The sequence below is a fragment of the Ogataea philodendri genome (assembly GCF_020536065.1).
Source record: "Ogataea philodendri strain CBS6075 chromosome Unknown scaffold1, whole genome shotgun sequence".
NCBI classification, from domain to species: domain Eukaryota; kingdom Fungi; phylum Ascomycota; class Pichiomycetes; order Pichiales; family Pichiaceae; genus Ogataea; species Ogataea philodendri.
This window is the reverse complement of record NW_025763889.1, coordinates 1,006,780-1,020,651: the sequence shown is the minus strand read 5'-3', so window position 1 is coordinate 1,020,651 and position 13,872 is coordinate 1,006,780. Positions and strand designations below refer to the sequence as shown.

The 13,872-nt window shown below is 46.3% G+C and overlaps 11 protein-coding genes across 11 annotated transcripts; 6 read left to right on the top strand and 5 right to left on the bottom strand.

Moving 5' to 3' along the window:
* Nucleotides 1–423: 423 nt before the first annotated feature.
* Nucleotides 424–3,561, top strand: OGAPHI_002533 (uncharacterized protein; the record flags this gene model as incomplete). Its single annotated transcript, XM_046203413.1, has 1 exon — nt 424–3,561. One exon carries the CDS (start codon nt 424–426, stop codon nt 3,559–3,561), a length of 3,138 nt encoding a protein of 1,045 aa, XP_046063192.1.
* OGAPHI_002534 (uncharacterized protein) lies at nt 780–1,316 on the bottom strand (the record flags this gene model as incomplete). The annotated part of the gene is made up of 1 exon (XM_046203414.1): nt 780–1,316. The coding sequence occupies one exon, from the start codon at nt 1,314–1,316 to the stop codon at nt 780–782; it is 537 nt and encodes a 178-aa protein (XP_046063193.1).
* On the bottom strand, nt 3,550–4,257 carry OGAPHI_002532 (uncharacterized protein; the record flags this gene model as incomplete). The annotated part of the gene is made up of 1 exon (XM_046203412.1): nt 3,550–4,257. The coding sequence occupies one exon, from the start codon at nt 4,255–4,257 to the stop codon at nt 3,550–3,552; it is 708 nt and encodes a 235-aa protein (XP_046063191.1).
* Nucleotides 4,258–4,304: 47 nt separating this feature from the next.
* Nucleotides 4,305–4,865, top strand: OGAPHI_002531 (uncharacterized protein; the record flags this gene model as incomplete). The annotated part of the gene is made up of 1 exon (XM_046203411.1): nt 4,305–4,865. The coding sequence occupies one exon, from the start codon at nt 4,305–4,307 to the stop codon at nt 4,863–4,865; it is 561 nt and encodes a 186-aa protein (XP_046063190.1).
* A 94-nt stretch (nt 4,866–4,959) lies between these two features.
* Nucleotides 4,960–7,666, bottom strand: OGAPHI_002527 (uncharacterized protein; the record flags this gene model as incomplete). Its single annotated transcript, XM_046203406.1, has 3 exons — nt 4,960–5,454; nt 5,562–6,635; nt 6,839–7,666. 3 exons carry the CDS (start codon nt 7,664–7,666, stop codon nt 4,960–4,962), a joined length of 2,397 nt encoding a protein of 798 aa, XP_046063186.1.
* OGAPHI_002530 (uncharacterized protein) lies at nt 4,969–5,388 on the top strand (the record flags this gene model as incomplete). The annotated part of the gene is made up of 1 exon (XM_046203410.1): nt 4,969–5,388. One exon carries the CDS (start codon nt 4,969–4,971, stop codon nt 5,386–5,388), a length of 420 nt encoding a protein of 139 aa, XP_046063189.1.
* OGAPHI_002529 (uncharacterized protein) lies at nt 5,799–6,377 on the top strand (the record flags this gene model as incomplete). The annotated part of the gene is made up of 1 exon (XM_046203409.1): nt 5,799–6,377. One exon carries the CDS (start codon nt 5,799–5,801, stop codon nt 6,375–6,377), a length of 579 nt encoding a protein of 192 aa, XP_046063188.1.
* Nucleotides 6,523–7,472, top strand: OGAPHI_002528 (uncharacterized protein; the record flags this gene model as incomplete). The annotated part of the gene is made up of 2 exons (XM_046203408.1): nt 6,523–6,665; nt 7,133–7,472. 2 exons carry the CDS (start codon nt 6,523–6,525, stop codon nt 7,470–7,472), a joined length of 483 nt encoding a protein of 160 aa, XP_046063187.1.
* Nucleotides 7,667–7,800: 134 nt separating the features above from the next.
* On the bottom strand, nt 7,801–10,419 carry OGAPHI_002526 (uncharacterized protein; the record flags this gene model as incomplete). Its single annotated transcript, XM_046203405.1, has 1 exon — nt 7,801–10,419. One exon carries the CDS (start codon nt 10,417–10,419, stop codon nt 7,801–7,803), a length of 2,619 nt encoding a protein of 872 aa, XP_046063185.1.
* A 92-nt stretch (nt 10,420–10,511) lies between these two features.
* OGAPHI_002525 (uncharacterized protein) lies at nt 10,512–13,151 on the bottom strand (the record flags this gene model as incomplete). Its single annotated transcript, XM_046203404.1, has 1 exon — nt 10,512–13,151. One exon carries the CDS (start codon nt 13,149–13,151, stop codon nt 10,512–10,514), a length of 2,640 nt encoding a protein of 879 aa, XP_046063184.1.
* On the top strand, nt 13,084–13,857 carry OGAPHI_002524 (uncharacterized protein; the record flags this gene model as incomplete). Its single annotated transcript, XM_046203403.1, has 2 exons — nt 13,084–13,163; nt 13,281–13,857. The coding sequence occupies 2 exons, from the start codon at nt 13,084–13,086 to the stop codon at nt 13,855–13,857; spliced, it is 657 nt and encodes a 218-aa protein (XP_046063183.1).
* Nucleotides 13,858–13,872: the final 15 nt, after the last annotated feature.

Here is a 13,872-nt window from a genome sequence, read left to right as displayed (position 1 = left end):
AAAAATTTTATGCGGCTCAAATTTGATAAGTAGCAGGTAGCCAGTCTAACGGGATGTGGCTTGTTTTGGCACCAGTGAGAGTGTAATTGCTGTCCTGCAAGTGCAGTTGATTTAAGAGAAAAATTGAGTTATTACATGAAACTAGTAACCGTAGTCATAACACTAGTTTAATAACGTCTCATTTTTAATAATTGCAACGCATCAAATGACATGTTGTAGTTTTCCGGAAATTACCAACATGATGCCCAGAACGTCAATGGTTCATCTCTCCAGCACTACTCTCACCTATTTCTTTGCCACCAGTCCATTAAATTATCCCCCGTCGCCAGTTTCTCTTATCCTTCTCCGGCCGCGACATGCAGATTGTTGTACCAAAAAATTTAAATAAATTTTAATTTTTTTTAATAATTTTTCACTAGAACCATGAGCAAGAAGAAGGCCTTGGACGCACGGATTGCCGCGCTGATTCGTAACGGCGTAGATACCCGCGAAAGAAGTTTTATCATTATGGTTGGTGACCGCTCGAGAGATCAGATTCCCAACCTTCATTACCTGATGATGAACGCTAATCTCAAAATGAATAAATCCATTCTTTGGGCCTATAAGAAGAAACTGCTTGGTTTCACGTCCCACAGAAAGAAGAGAGAAGACAAGCTGAAAAAAGATATTAAGCGCGGAAAAAGAGAAGCCAACGACCTTGATCCGTTTGAAGTGTTTATCACAAATCAGCAGATCAGATACGTTTATTACAAAGAGACAGATAAAATTTTGGGTAACACCTATGGAATGTGCATTTTGCAGGATTTCGAAGGACTTACTCCTAACTTGATGGCAAGAACGATCGAAACCGTCGAGGGTGGAGGACTTGTTGTGATGCTCTTGAAATCGATGTCTTCTTTGAAACAATTGTACACTGTGACCATGGATATCCACTCTAGATACAGAACCGAAGCACATAACGACGTTGTTGCCAGATTCAACGAGAGATTCTTGCTGTCTCTTTCCGACTGTAAGAACTGTTTGGTTCTGGACGACGAACTGAACGTCCTGCCGGTCTCTGGTGGAAGACACGTGAAGAGACTGCCTCCAAAAGACGACGAGGAGCTTTCCGAAAAAGAACAGGAGCTGGTGGAGTTGAAGTCGAGCCTTGAGGATACCCAGCCTGCTGGTTCGCTAGTGAGTTTGGCCAAGACGCTGAACCAAGCCGAGGCCATTCTGCGGTTTATTGATTCCATTGCGGAAAAGACTCTGAACACAACGGTCACTTTGACTGCCGGAAGAGGACGTGGTAAGTCTGCTGCTCTGGGTATTGCCATTTCTGCGGCCGTGGCACAGGACTACTCCAACATCTTTGTCACTTCTCCGTCCCCAGAGAACTTGAAGACGCTGTTTGAGTTCATCTTCAAGGGATTCGACGCTATGGGATACGTTGAGCACCAAGATTACGACATCATCCAGTCGACCAACCCAGCCTTCGGTAAGGCCATTGTGAGAGTGGATATCAAACGGTCTGGACACAGACAAACCATCCAGTACATTTCTCCAACAGACCACCAGGTTCTTGGACAGGCAGAGCTGGTGATCATTGACGAAGCTGCTGCAATTCCGTTACCAGTGGTGAAGAAGCTGCTTGGCCCTTACTTGGTGTTCATGGCCTCGACCATCAACGGATACGAAGGAACGGGCCGGTCTTTGAGTTTGAAGCTGATACAGCAATTGCGGGAAAACTCGAACTCCATCATCAACGACAACTCACAAACCCAGGTGGTTTCCAGAGACTCCAAGAAAACTGGCGACGACCTGAGCATTCGTGGCCGTAACCTTGTTGAGGTTGTGCTGGACGAGCCAATTAGATACGCCCCGGGCGACCCTGTGGAAGCATGGCTCAACAAATTGCTCTGCTTGGACGCAAAATTGACAAAGAACACCAAGTACGAGACCAGAGGATGTCCGCATCCAAGCGAGTGCAACCTGTTCTACATCAACAGAGATACGCTGTTCTCGTACGACCCCGTCTCGGAAGCTTTCCTTCAGAAAATGATGGCTTTATTCGTTTCTTCGCATTACAAGAACTCTCCAAACGACTTGCAACTAATGTCCGATGCTCCAGCTCACCAACTGTATGCTCTATTCGGTCCAGATGTTGGAAAAGACGGCGCTATCCCAACACCTTTGTGTGTCATCCAACTTGCGTTGGAAGGAGAGATCTCCAAAGAGAGTATTCGGAGCAGTTTGAATAGAGGAATCCGTGCTGGCGGTGATCTTATTCCATGGCTGATCAGTCAGCAGTTCCAAGACGACGAGTTTGCTTCTCTTTCTGGTGCCCGTGTTGTCAGAGTGGCCACTCACCCAGAATACACAAACATGGGTTACGGATCAAGAGCTTTGGAGCTTTTGACAGACTACTTCGAAGGTAAGTTTGCAGACGTGAATGAGACAAGATCTTTCGAGGACGACAAGTACTCTTTGAAGAGGCTCACAGATAGCGAGCTAGAGTCTTCTGTTCTACATGAAGAAATCAAGCCACGCAAGGAAAACAAGTTGCAACCTCTGTTTATCAATTTGGCTCATAAACCACCTTACTATTTGCATTACATGGGTGTCTCTTACGGATTGACACCGCAATTGTTCAAGTTCTGGAAAAGATCCGGATACTTGCCTGTTTATCTGCGGCAAACCGCTAATGATCTGACCGGAGAACACACCTGTGTGATGCTCAAGGTTTTGGAGAACCGTGAAAGCAAGTGGCTCCACGAGTACTCGAAGGATTTCCACAAGAGATTTGTGAATCTTTTGTCGTACAACTTTGGTTTTGTTCCGTCTGTCCAGGCATTAAGTATTCTTGAATCGTGCGACAAACCAACTCCAGAGCAGTTGACCAAGGAAGAGCTCGACAAGAACTTTTCGCCGTTCGACCTCAAGAGACTCGAGTCGTACGCCAACAACCTGATCGACTACCATGTTGTGGTGGACATGTTGCCAATTCTGTCGTACTTGTACTTCCAGGGCCGCATCAGCTCTGAGGTGAGTCTTTCGAACGTGCAGGCTGCCATTTTGGTTGCAATCGGATTGCAACACAAGGATATGGACAAGATCTCCAAGGAGCTCGGAATCGAGTCGAACCAGGCGATGGCCATGTTTGCCAAGGTGATCCGTAAGGTGTCGACGTATTTCCGGTCGCTTGTTCAGCAGAAGATCGCCGACGAGATGCCTGAGCTCGAAGACGAGCAAGTGCGCGAGATGAACGGCGAGGGATCGGACGAGGCCGACATCGAGGACATCGAGCGCGAGCTGGTGGACGAGATGAACGAGTCTGGAGCCAAGGCTGTGAGTGCTTTGAGAGAGAAACAGAAGGAGCTGATCAACTCTCTGGATTTGGACAGATACGCCATCAGCGAACACGGCTGGGACAAGAAGCAGCTCAACAAGGCGGCCAAAAACAAGGGTGTGGTGAGCGTGAAGTCCGACAAGAAACGGAAGACGGGCGAGAGTGCTGGCGAGATCTATGAGCAGGAGATCAAGAAGCAGAAGGCCCACAAGCCTCAAAAATCAAAGAGATAGGTTGTTGCAGATGAATGTGACGGTATTTAGCATCAATTGATTAAAGTCCGTGGAGTCGTTGTTATCGAACGTCTTGATTTTCGGGTTGACCAGCTTAGCCGTGTTGTCCTTGAGCTGTTGCTCGTTTTCGGGAGCGTTCTCAAATAATTGGGCGTGGTTCTTGTAGTACTGGGGCCACACTATTTTGTCAAAGTATCCTGGTGGATCTGTCCAAATGCCGGCATCTATGGTGTATTTTCTAACTTCTCGTCTATGTTTAAGTGTTTTGTAGTCTGTTTTGTAGAACAGACAAATGTCTAATAAATCAAGGATCTTTTGGTTATGGTAGAGAAGAAAACCGTCCACGAAGACGATCCGGGGCAGTTTGGTGTTGCCAACAAGCTGTTTCAGCTCAGCTTCACAAACACTGTCCACCTTCAAGCTGGAGTTCGGGTCTTCTTTGGACGATTCGGTGAACTGATAAGACTCGCTCTCTTTAAATTTGTGCAAAACACTTATCAGTTTGTCAAAGTTCACGGCTTCCGGACAGTCCCAGTCGTATTCTTTCAGATCCTCATCGAAAGGAATATCTTCGTCCGGGAAATAAAAATCGTCCTGATGAATAAGCACAGAGCCGGGAAAAAGGTCGCGCAACGTGATTGCAACGGTTGTTTTGCCCGAACTGGACGCTCCGCTGACTCCTATCAAAAAAGACATATAGAGGCGAAAAAAAATTAATCATTGCATTTTTTGCCTTATTCACCATGTCGGACGTGATCAACGCTAATCCGACGGTTTTGGACGCCAGTCTGCTGCCAAAGAGAGACGGTGTTGTGCTGGAGAAAAATGAGGACTCGCTCGTGTACCAGGAACTCACCGAACTGAGTTTGGACGGACTCACCTACACCGACAGCGAGGCCGAGGACGAGGAGGAAGGGTTCGACTCGCAGGAGATCTACGACCTCATCTCGACGATCTCGGATCCAGAGCACCCGCTCACGCTGGGACAGTTGGCCGTGGTGAACCTGGCAGATATCAAGGTGATCGACCACCAGGATAAGAGCCAGATCGCAGAGGTGATTGTGAAAATCACGCCGACCATCACACACTGCTCGCTTGCCACGTTGATCGGACTGGGGATTCGCGTGCGTCTGGAAAGATGCCTGCCTCCGAGATTCCGCATCCTGGTGCTGCTGAAGGAAGGAAGCCACCAGAGCGAGAACCAGGTGAACAAGCAGCTCAACGACAAGGAACGTGTGAGCGCCGCGTGCGAGAACGAACAGCTGCTCAAGGTGATCAGCCACATGCTGGCAACGTGCAAGTAAGTACCGCTTTTAATGACCTGCTCCGACGCTTCCTCGTAGTAACACCCGTACACGGCCTACTATTAAACGTAATCAAAGTCGACCAAAAAAAATTTCATTCGCAATGGTCACCCTCACAAGAATCGAAGACGAAAGCCAGCAAAAGCCAGAGCAAAAGGTCTTTGGCGCCGCCGAAGAAGATACCGGCTCCGAGTCTGAAATCGACTCTGAAGACGAATTCGACGAAAACGAAACCTTCTTGCAGAGATTCGAGGCTCTCAAAGACATGATTCTGCCAGAGCAAAGACAATACATTGTCTCCACCTACAACTCTGTCTACTCTTCTGCCGCCACTCTTGCCAACAAGCTTGGTAACGGACTGTGGATTGCCACCTCTTCTGCCTTGATCCTTGGTGTTCCTTTGGCCCTGGGTATCTTTGGAGAGACTCAATTGCACGAGATGGAGAAGGAGATGCAGCTGCAACAAGGAAGCAACGACTTGCTTGCTGCAGGAACTGGTGACGCCACCAACAAGGCTCAATAAGCTAGACGTGATGATTTGGCCAACCGATGGAGTTTTAGTGGAATGATGACTAGTTCCGGCTCCATGCTTGCCGATATAGGTCGTTGAACAATATGTATATATAAGCACTTTGTTTATGAATTTAGTAGAATATGTTCTCGGGACGGGGTCTATAAAGATGGTCTTTAGTTGACCTTGTGATGTTTGATGCTGAGGGTGTAGATGTCCAGGTAGGTGGTGATTTGGTAGATCACCTCCAAGATGAACATGGCGTGGACTCCTAGAGCAACACCAAAGCCGAGGTAAACGACGGCAGCCACTGTTTGGTCGTAATCGCAGCTGTACACCTTGGTGAGCAGCGGGATGATCAACAGCTGCACGGTAGGGAGCAGCATTGGCAAGTTCAAGATAGGAAATTGCTGTTTGGTGAGATGGCCGATGATGATACGGCCGACGGTGAATGCCAGAGTCGAGCCGATGGTGAGCATCATTGGGATTGTATAGACGGTTCTGATCTGGTCGTGGACAAAAAGCAGCACAAACACACTGGCGTAGTACGCAAAGAAAGGCACAAGGCCTTGCATTGCTTGGCTCTGTTCCTTTTTAGATTTCACATGCTGGATCACGTTACGCCTGGCAGAGTAGATGTTGAAGTAGAGGAAGAACCCAGCAAAGGTGAGCGCGAGTTTGAGGGCCGCAATTGGGTAGTTGGAAGACAGGTTGATCGAGGAGAGGTCGAGCGTGAAGACCTCAACTTTCCAGAACTGGGGGCCCACGAACGCCGTGATGAAGAACAACACCACGAGCAACAGAATGCCCTCCACGGGGCCGGAACACTCACTCAAAAACAGTGTGTGCGTGTAGAACTCTTCCCACGTGGAGAGATAGAAATTCATGAGGGTTGCGAACTGAGAAAGGTACACCATCCAGCCTCTGCCCAGGCCTGCGACCGACGCGAAGATCAGCACAGACATGGAGGTATTGACGGCGTCGACACAGTGGTCGAATAGCTCGCCCAATGGGCCGGACTGACCGGTTCTTCTAGCGTGGATCCCGTCGCAGGCATCAAACGTCTGGTACATGAAGATGGACACGGCGTACAGCACGTAGCACCAGCGAGGCGATTCCTGGTCGAGCGTCGGGTCCACATACAACATGACCAGCAGAGATACCACGATGAACATCAGCCCCGACAAAGTGACCACGTTGGGAGCCATCCACAAGGGGAAGATCTTTTCGAACTGGACCCAGAACCGTTTCAGCACGTACTTTGTCATCAACGAGCGGTCCTCCGATTGGTATCTGGCGTTAGTTTTTGTGATTTGTGCGAATTACTTACTTATACTCCTTAAGATGAGCCAACGACTCATGAGGAAGAAAGAAACCCATGATCTATGAACAAATAATACAACAAAACAAAATTGAGCTGATTTTTCGCTTATATAATTCGATCGAAAAATTTCCGGGCTACCTCGACTCCCAAAAAGGTGGCAGCGTTAGCAGGGAAACTTCTGGCCAAAGCAGGGCCCAGGCCGGGGAAAAACGCCTTGATTCCTCCCTTTGAATAAATAGACGACACGGTGGCAGCCATTGAGCGACTCACTTCAGACGATTGCTGCACACTCTTGATGGTATCCACGGGGAAGATGGCTGTCCACATGGCCACTCCTGCGAATCCTCCGGCGGTCATGATTGCTGCGATCGAGGTCTCACCGCTCGAAGGACTCAATTCCTTCTTGAGATACTCGTATGTTGCGAAATAGAGCGCAGAACCCGGACCGTCTCTGGCTAAGGTGGCAGCAGAACCTTTGAAGATGGTTCTGATTCCGCCCTGTTTGTACAGGCTGGAAACGGTCTGGGCGAACGAGACCTTGGCGGCAGAGGTCTGCATCACGATCTTGACGCGTTCAAATGGCGCCGCGATCAGCGTCGTGGGAATTGCGCTGAAAAACCCGGCCGCACTGATTTGCGATATAGTGAGGGGTGAGTTTAGGGGATCCAAACCAGAAACGGCGCAAACCAGCTTTTTTCCCACGTCGTATCCCCAAAAAGACACTGCAAACATTGGTGTCACTCCCAAAAGTGGCGACGTGACTCCTTTGTAAAAACCCAGCGGACCACCTTTGGATAAAGTGCCCCTTATACAGTCCATAGACGTTTTGTACTGGTTAGTCTGCAACAGGACCTTGGTGTAATCAAAGGGCTGTCCTGTGATCACAGCACAGACTCCTCCAAACCCACCGGCCCCAAACGACTTGAAGTTGTCCAAAAGAACACTTTCGGCTATACTGTCTTCCATTAAGTTTTGTTAGCGATCTTGCAAGACTTTATAAATTTTTTTTTTTACCCCACGTTAAATGCACCCTGACATGTGGAAATAAAAACGGCTTACAGGAAATCTGGAAAATGACGTTAAACTTTATTAAGGTCATTCTAATTACTCAACATGATGCCCAAGCACCGCAATGTTTGGTCCTGATCGAGCGTCAGGTCATCGGTGAACTTCACAAGGTTGTCTTCAAACGCCTCGATGATCTCCACAGTCAGTTTCTCCATTAGCTTGTTCAACTTGACGTCTATCGAGTTCAGGTAATCGTCGTACCGGTCTTTGTTTTCCAGGTCCAAATGACCGTCATCCCGAAGTAATTCTGTCACAGAAAGCATATCCACCAACAAAGTGTTGAATTCCTCGTTCAAATTGATGAATTGGTTAATGGTGGTGATGAACGAGTCGATTTGCTCCACATAAAAAAGCCCGGAATTTTTACCTCTAGCAGACGGACTGTGAACATCGAAAAGCCGCGACCGTGTGATCGAAACAATGTAATCGTGGTGCAGACGCACCAATTCGTCCAGGTTGTAGGCATTGTAGTCCAAATCGCGTAGCGTGGTGACCGGTTCTGGCAGGTAATCTTTGTCCACCTTGATCTTGCCGGTTTCCAACGTGCGGAGTCCCCTGCCGTTACGATGGATCTTCAGGTCGTGCTCGCCGGTCTTTGCGAGCGCATTGAGCAATTTGCGATACTTTTTCTCAATGATCTCAAGATCAAAGAAACTCGTGATGATGTTCACAAACTTGATAAACTCGTTTCTCAGAATATTGAGCCGCTTGAACGTCTTGGACAGCCACAGACACCGCGAATCCAGTACGGATGGATGATAGTTAGGGTCCAGCTTCAGATGGCGGCGAACAAGCTTGCTACGTTTCTCGATGTCGTTTAACGAACCGCGGCGAATACTGTTGGACTGTAGCCACTCCACATTCAGCAAATAATTTACTTTTTGCAACCGCAGCAGAAAATTGAACATTCGCAAGTACTCTCTTGTGTTGTGCGTCTCTCCATCAAGAATAGAGTCCAGTGGGTATTTGATCTGGAAGTCAAGAGTAAACACATCCCATCCGATGTTGCCATGACCCATCTCCAAAATCCTAGCATCCAACCGTCTCAGAACGTCATCGGGGAGGTGTCGAATGCTTGAGTTCTCGATCGACTCTTGTAAGATCTTCATTAAGTGGTGTGACGACAATGAAGATGACGACTCATTTAAAACAGGAAGCCCCTTCACGATTAGCGAGTTGATAAAGTCTCCCTTGTTCATGAGTAGTAATTGGTGCAGATATCCGATTTCCTTCACCAATCCAAACTTGTCGTAAAGAACATAGCACAAGTGGTTGATTATCTCATCGTATTGCTGCTGGAGAAGCTTGTCGAGTTTGTTTGGCGCCATATCTAGAAAATCGCCATTTTGCGCGTACAGCTGTTGATACTTCGAAGCAAATCCAACACACCATTTCATCTCGTCACAATGATTCTTTAGATACAACAGCGACTTTCCTATCTGGTAGATTGATTGTGCAGATCGCACAAAAACGGGAACTCTTTCAGTATGGAGCTTGTGTCCGGTGTCTGATTGCGTGATGAAGAAGTTCTCTTTTATGGTATCTTCTCTGTTTAGGTTGCCATCCAAGATCCAGCCCTTCAATATTTCAAAGTACGGCCAAACACAGACTCGGTAGACAGATGTGGCAAGTTCTTGTAAAACAGGGTCTCCCAGACTTTTCAGTTCGTGAAGATAAGATAGAAACCCGTTAACGGGAAGAGTTTGGATCTGCGAGCTCAAATTGTATAGCATTCGCAACTTGACAATCCAATCACTGAGTTGTAAGCGCACGTATCTCAATGTTAGATGCTCAAGGTTAGCAGGACTGAGGATCTGATTAACCTGGCTTGTGTAATTAAATAGCTCTTGTTGCAAAAAACTCGAAAATGCAACCTTGATTTGGGAGTTGGCCAGCAGTTTTGGGTTCAAAGTTTTCAGATGCTTATAGATTAGTGCAGGCTCAAAAATCTGATGTAGCAGTCCCGACGTTCCAAGACTTATATTAGTTGGAATCTTGATTTTGTCATCAAAAGGGAACATTTCGGATGTCGATCCAATTAACGTAAAAACGAGATTTTTCACTATTTCCTGTTCTGGAATGAGTCCATACTCTGCGTTTTGATAGTAGAAGGGTATCAAATGGTTGCTTAGTGGCTCACCCACTCCAAGGCTCTGGCTTGGCGGTCGACTTGAAGGAAGAGCGAAAGTAGACGAGGGAAGAAACGCGTTGCTAGAGGGCAATCCGGGCGAGGAAACAACATTTCGAGGATTGGCGAAGCTGGTGTTGGCTGCAAGAGGATTAGCGATTCCCGAAGAGTCGTAATGCGCGAGTCTGTTTGGTTTTTGTCTTTGTTGATGGTTCTCGTAGGAATCTAATTTGATTAAATATCTGGCCAACTCATCTGTGTTTTTCAGTAGAGAAAGATCTTCCACTGTTTGCTGTAGCTTGTCCCAAATATACGCGTTGGGGCTCTTTTCTGTCAAGATCGAGCGATACTCTCCCAAATATGCCAGACACTGAGATGCACTCATAGCGGACGAGTACGTGCGCAAAAGCACAGCAAACACGTCGTTGGTCAGTCTATGAACAAAATCGGCGTCAAAGTCGGCGGGGAATACGCCCCGAAGTAGTCGAAACAGGTAGTTCAGCACTATTTGTTCCGACTCCATAATAAACTAAAGTGTAAATAAAAAAACAAGTCTCAAATCATTATACTAATATGCTAGGTGTGAGGAGTACATCGTGATGCAATCGGGTGGTGTTAGATATCTGCCCATTCGTCGTAGGAAAGCATGTCTTTGTCTAGTTTCGGGATATCGTCGTATCCGAACTTGATCATCTGGTCAGGGTATGTTGAGGAGTTGTAAAATTTCAAAAGACTGCGCAATGCGTATTCGTTTTCCCAAGATCTCTTGAGTCGTTCGTTCAGGTTGAAGATGAACAGGTTGTTCAGCCATTGATCGCGTAGTCCCACTTTGTAAAACAGGTAAACAAACGAAATGAGGTCCATGTTGTTCGACCGCCATTTTTTCCCGTTAAATGGACACACAAGTTTGATAATCTTTAAAATTGGCTTGTAAAAGTTCGCGTTGTAAATGGTGAGCATGAACCGTAAATTCTCCGTCGGACGAACTTCGAGCAGCTTGTAGATTCTCTGAATTTTGTAGTTCGAAATGCTGGTGTAAAGACTGCGCAATAGCTGCGTGATAATCGTACAGTATCTGTGGTTCGGTCTTGTAATTTTCACACGAGATTGGCCGTTGAATGGTGGGATGAACGTTTCATATGTTTTATCGCTAACTTCGAAAATATCATTGGACTGCAGCTGATACTTCGGAGTCTTTGGAGACGGGCTATCTGTTGCCGCAAGGAAAAAATTGTACTCTTTCATGTCGTACAACACCTCATAATCACAGTAAACGGCCCTATTTCTAAGAAGAGTCTCTGTGTCGTTGAAATCGAACGAGTTCTCAAACTGCGTCTGGGCCTGGTTGCTACCTAACAGACGAAACATGTTTGGATAAAAGTCGTTGTCAAATAACAACAGAGCAAAATATTCCTGTTTGAGAATATGTGACATCTTGAACCATTTGAGCAACAAAAAAATGATCGTAGAAGCTCCTTTTAAACATGTTTCCTTTAGTCGCAAAACTTCGAGTTTTTGTTTGTCATAATCGGAAAGTTTGGATATGTCCAGAGGCCGTGAAGGTGGGAGAAATGGATTGTCTGAAGACTTGTAATTTTGGGTCTGAACCACATTGGACGAGATTATTTGAACTAGCACCACTGCCAAGGAGTTCAAGTATGGTAACGAAGAATGGTAGAATTGCTCCACCCGCTGTAGAGAGACTATCTCATCAGCAAAAATCGGATTCTCATCCACATCTTTTTCACTGTAAGTAAACTTTGAGCTTTTGGTTTCTGGTATTCCTTTTTCTTGCCTGATGAAGTTCACAAACACGTCCGTGAACTGAACAGCACTAAAAGACTCGGAAACATGTGCATGGAAGATTTTGGTTGCCTCTTGAATGCTGGTTGGGATATCTTGGGAAAATGGATATAGATTAGGGAACTGTGGTTGCGTGATGAACACTTTCTTGCGGCCTTGGCCGTTTGAGTGCTCCATTTCAGAAATATTAGATCCCTGAGACCCTCCAGTATGTTGTGGAGTCAAAGTCGGAGACGGGGCAGGAGTCGCAATATGTATTTCAGGAGGATTACTCTGCTGAGGAACGGCCATTTTGTTTCGGAGATGGTGTTTCTGGTTGATAAGCAGAGCAGAGGTGTTAATCAGCCGCGAACTGCTAGAATTATCCTGATCAATGTTCATTTGCAATATGTCTGAAACTTTATGTTCTGGAGGTGTATATGTGGGGTATCTTGTGATCAGCTCCTTGCGGAAGTACTGGTAGTCAAGCGGACTGATTGTATCCACTTTGCCTCCCCTGGATCCAGAGGTATCGACATGGCCCTTAGTAGACTCATATCTGTACTGGAGAAACGATTTGGTCGAATCCAAGTGGTCTTTTGGTCCAAATTGCAAAATGATGAGTTTCGACAGTAGTAAAATCACGTTTCGGACTTTAAAGTAGTGAGCTACTGACCCATCAACAACGGTGTTTAGATCCTTATCGCCCAGATCCAAAGTCAGCCATCGCCAATTGTCGATCGAGCGCATCATCGTGGGCAACAGCTGACTGGTATCTATGATTCCTGCTAAAAAATTTGTTTTATCTTTGGTCACAAGAGCAGACAGCACAATGGTGTAAACTATCGTCATTGCATGGTACAACTGAGCAGACCACAGCTTGAGCTTCTTTTTCTCGGGCACTTTCTCCTCATTGCGTAGATCGCTCAACAAAAGCATCCGATTGCACACCAATTCCAAAATTGGGAGAAGTGTTTCATGACTGACAAACAACTTGGAGTTGGAAAGTATCCGTTCTTTCAGCTCCGGGATCTCTGAAACGTCTCCAAAGTGGCCCATGATGATGTATTCGAGTCGTAGGATTGTCACTAACTTCGATTCCTCAGTTCCAACAGAAAGCTGCTTGACCAAACTGTGAGGCGATTGGTTCGAGGAGGTCAGTTTTCTAATACTCGCCAATTCCTTCAAGTCGCCGGACGAAAACCAGTCCATGTACTCATTCTCGAAAGAGCTGAGTTCCGAATAGTCGTATTCGAGCTCGGGGTACTCCAACAAAATATTGAAATTGTTAAGCCCGTCGATCTCGCGCTCGTCTTCCTCCTCATCGTCTCCAAATGAAAAGCTGCTATGGGGCGAGGACAGAATATCTTGATCATCGGTAGTTTCCACCATTTCACCACGATCAATGATCGTTCCCGGAAATTGGTCCAGGTCGTCCAATGGGACCTCCAAATCACGGATATCAGATTCCATCCCTAAAAAAAGGTAAAATAAATACAAATTAAATCAACAATTATTTCTAGTCACTTTTTTATGCCTAGCTTAGACAACATCGTTGGCTTGAAGTAAGTTATTCTTTTCCTTGGGTCGATTAACCGCTAGGGTCAAACTTGTTACGTTGGATGATAATACGATAGTGGGGACCGTCCACTCGTATACGCCAAACAACGGCTTACTGTCCCTTATTACTGAGTCAAAAACTCCAACCAAGGAGAATTTCGTCGTTATTAAAAATGCCTTCATCAAGTCCATAGTCAGCCTGTCAAAACCAAAAGAATCAAAATCGGGGTCAGTGAACGAGAAGTTCGCTTCCGACCCTCGTCCTCCTTACCCGATTCCTCTCAATATGTTGGGACATAACTACAAAGTGGAGAACTCTCAAACAGTCAGAAAACTCCAATCGCAATACATCCTGGCTTCCACCCTGGGAGGAAGAAAAATTACAACAGAAGGAAAAGAGATCTTCACCAGTCTTTTCAACCTTTTACCAGACGGAGACGTCTCAATGGATAAAAATGACAATATTATTGTGTTCGATAACCATATCGTTATATCCAAACCATATGGCGTTGAAAATTGCAAAACCGTTTCGGGACACGACGAGCAACAGCTTTCGTACATTCGCAAGATCATAAAAGACGTGTGGAGACAACTAGAATCAAACAGAAAGGGAGGCTAAAATAGAAAATAAACG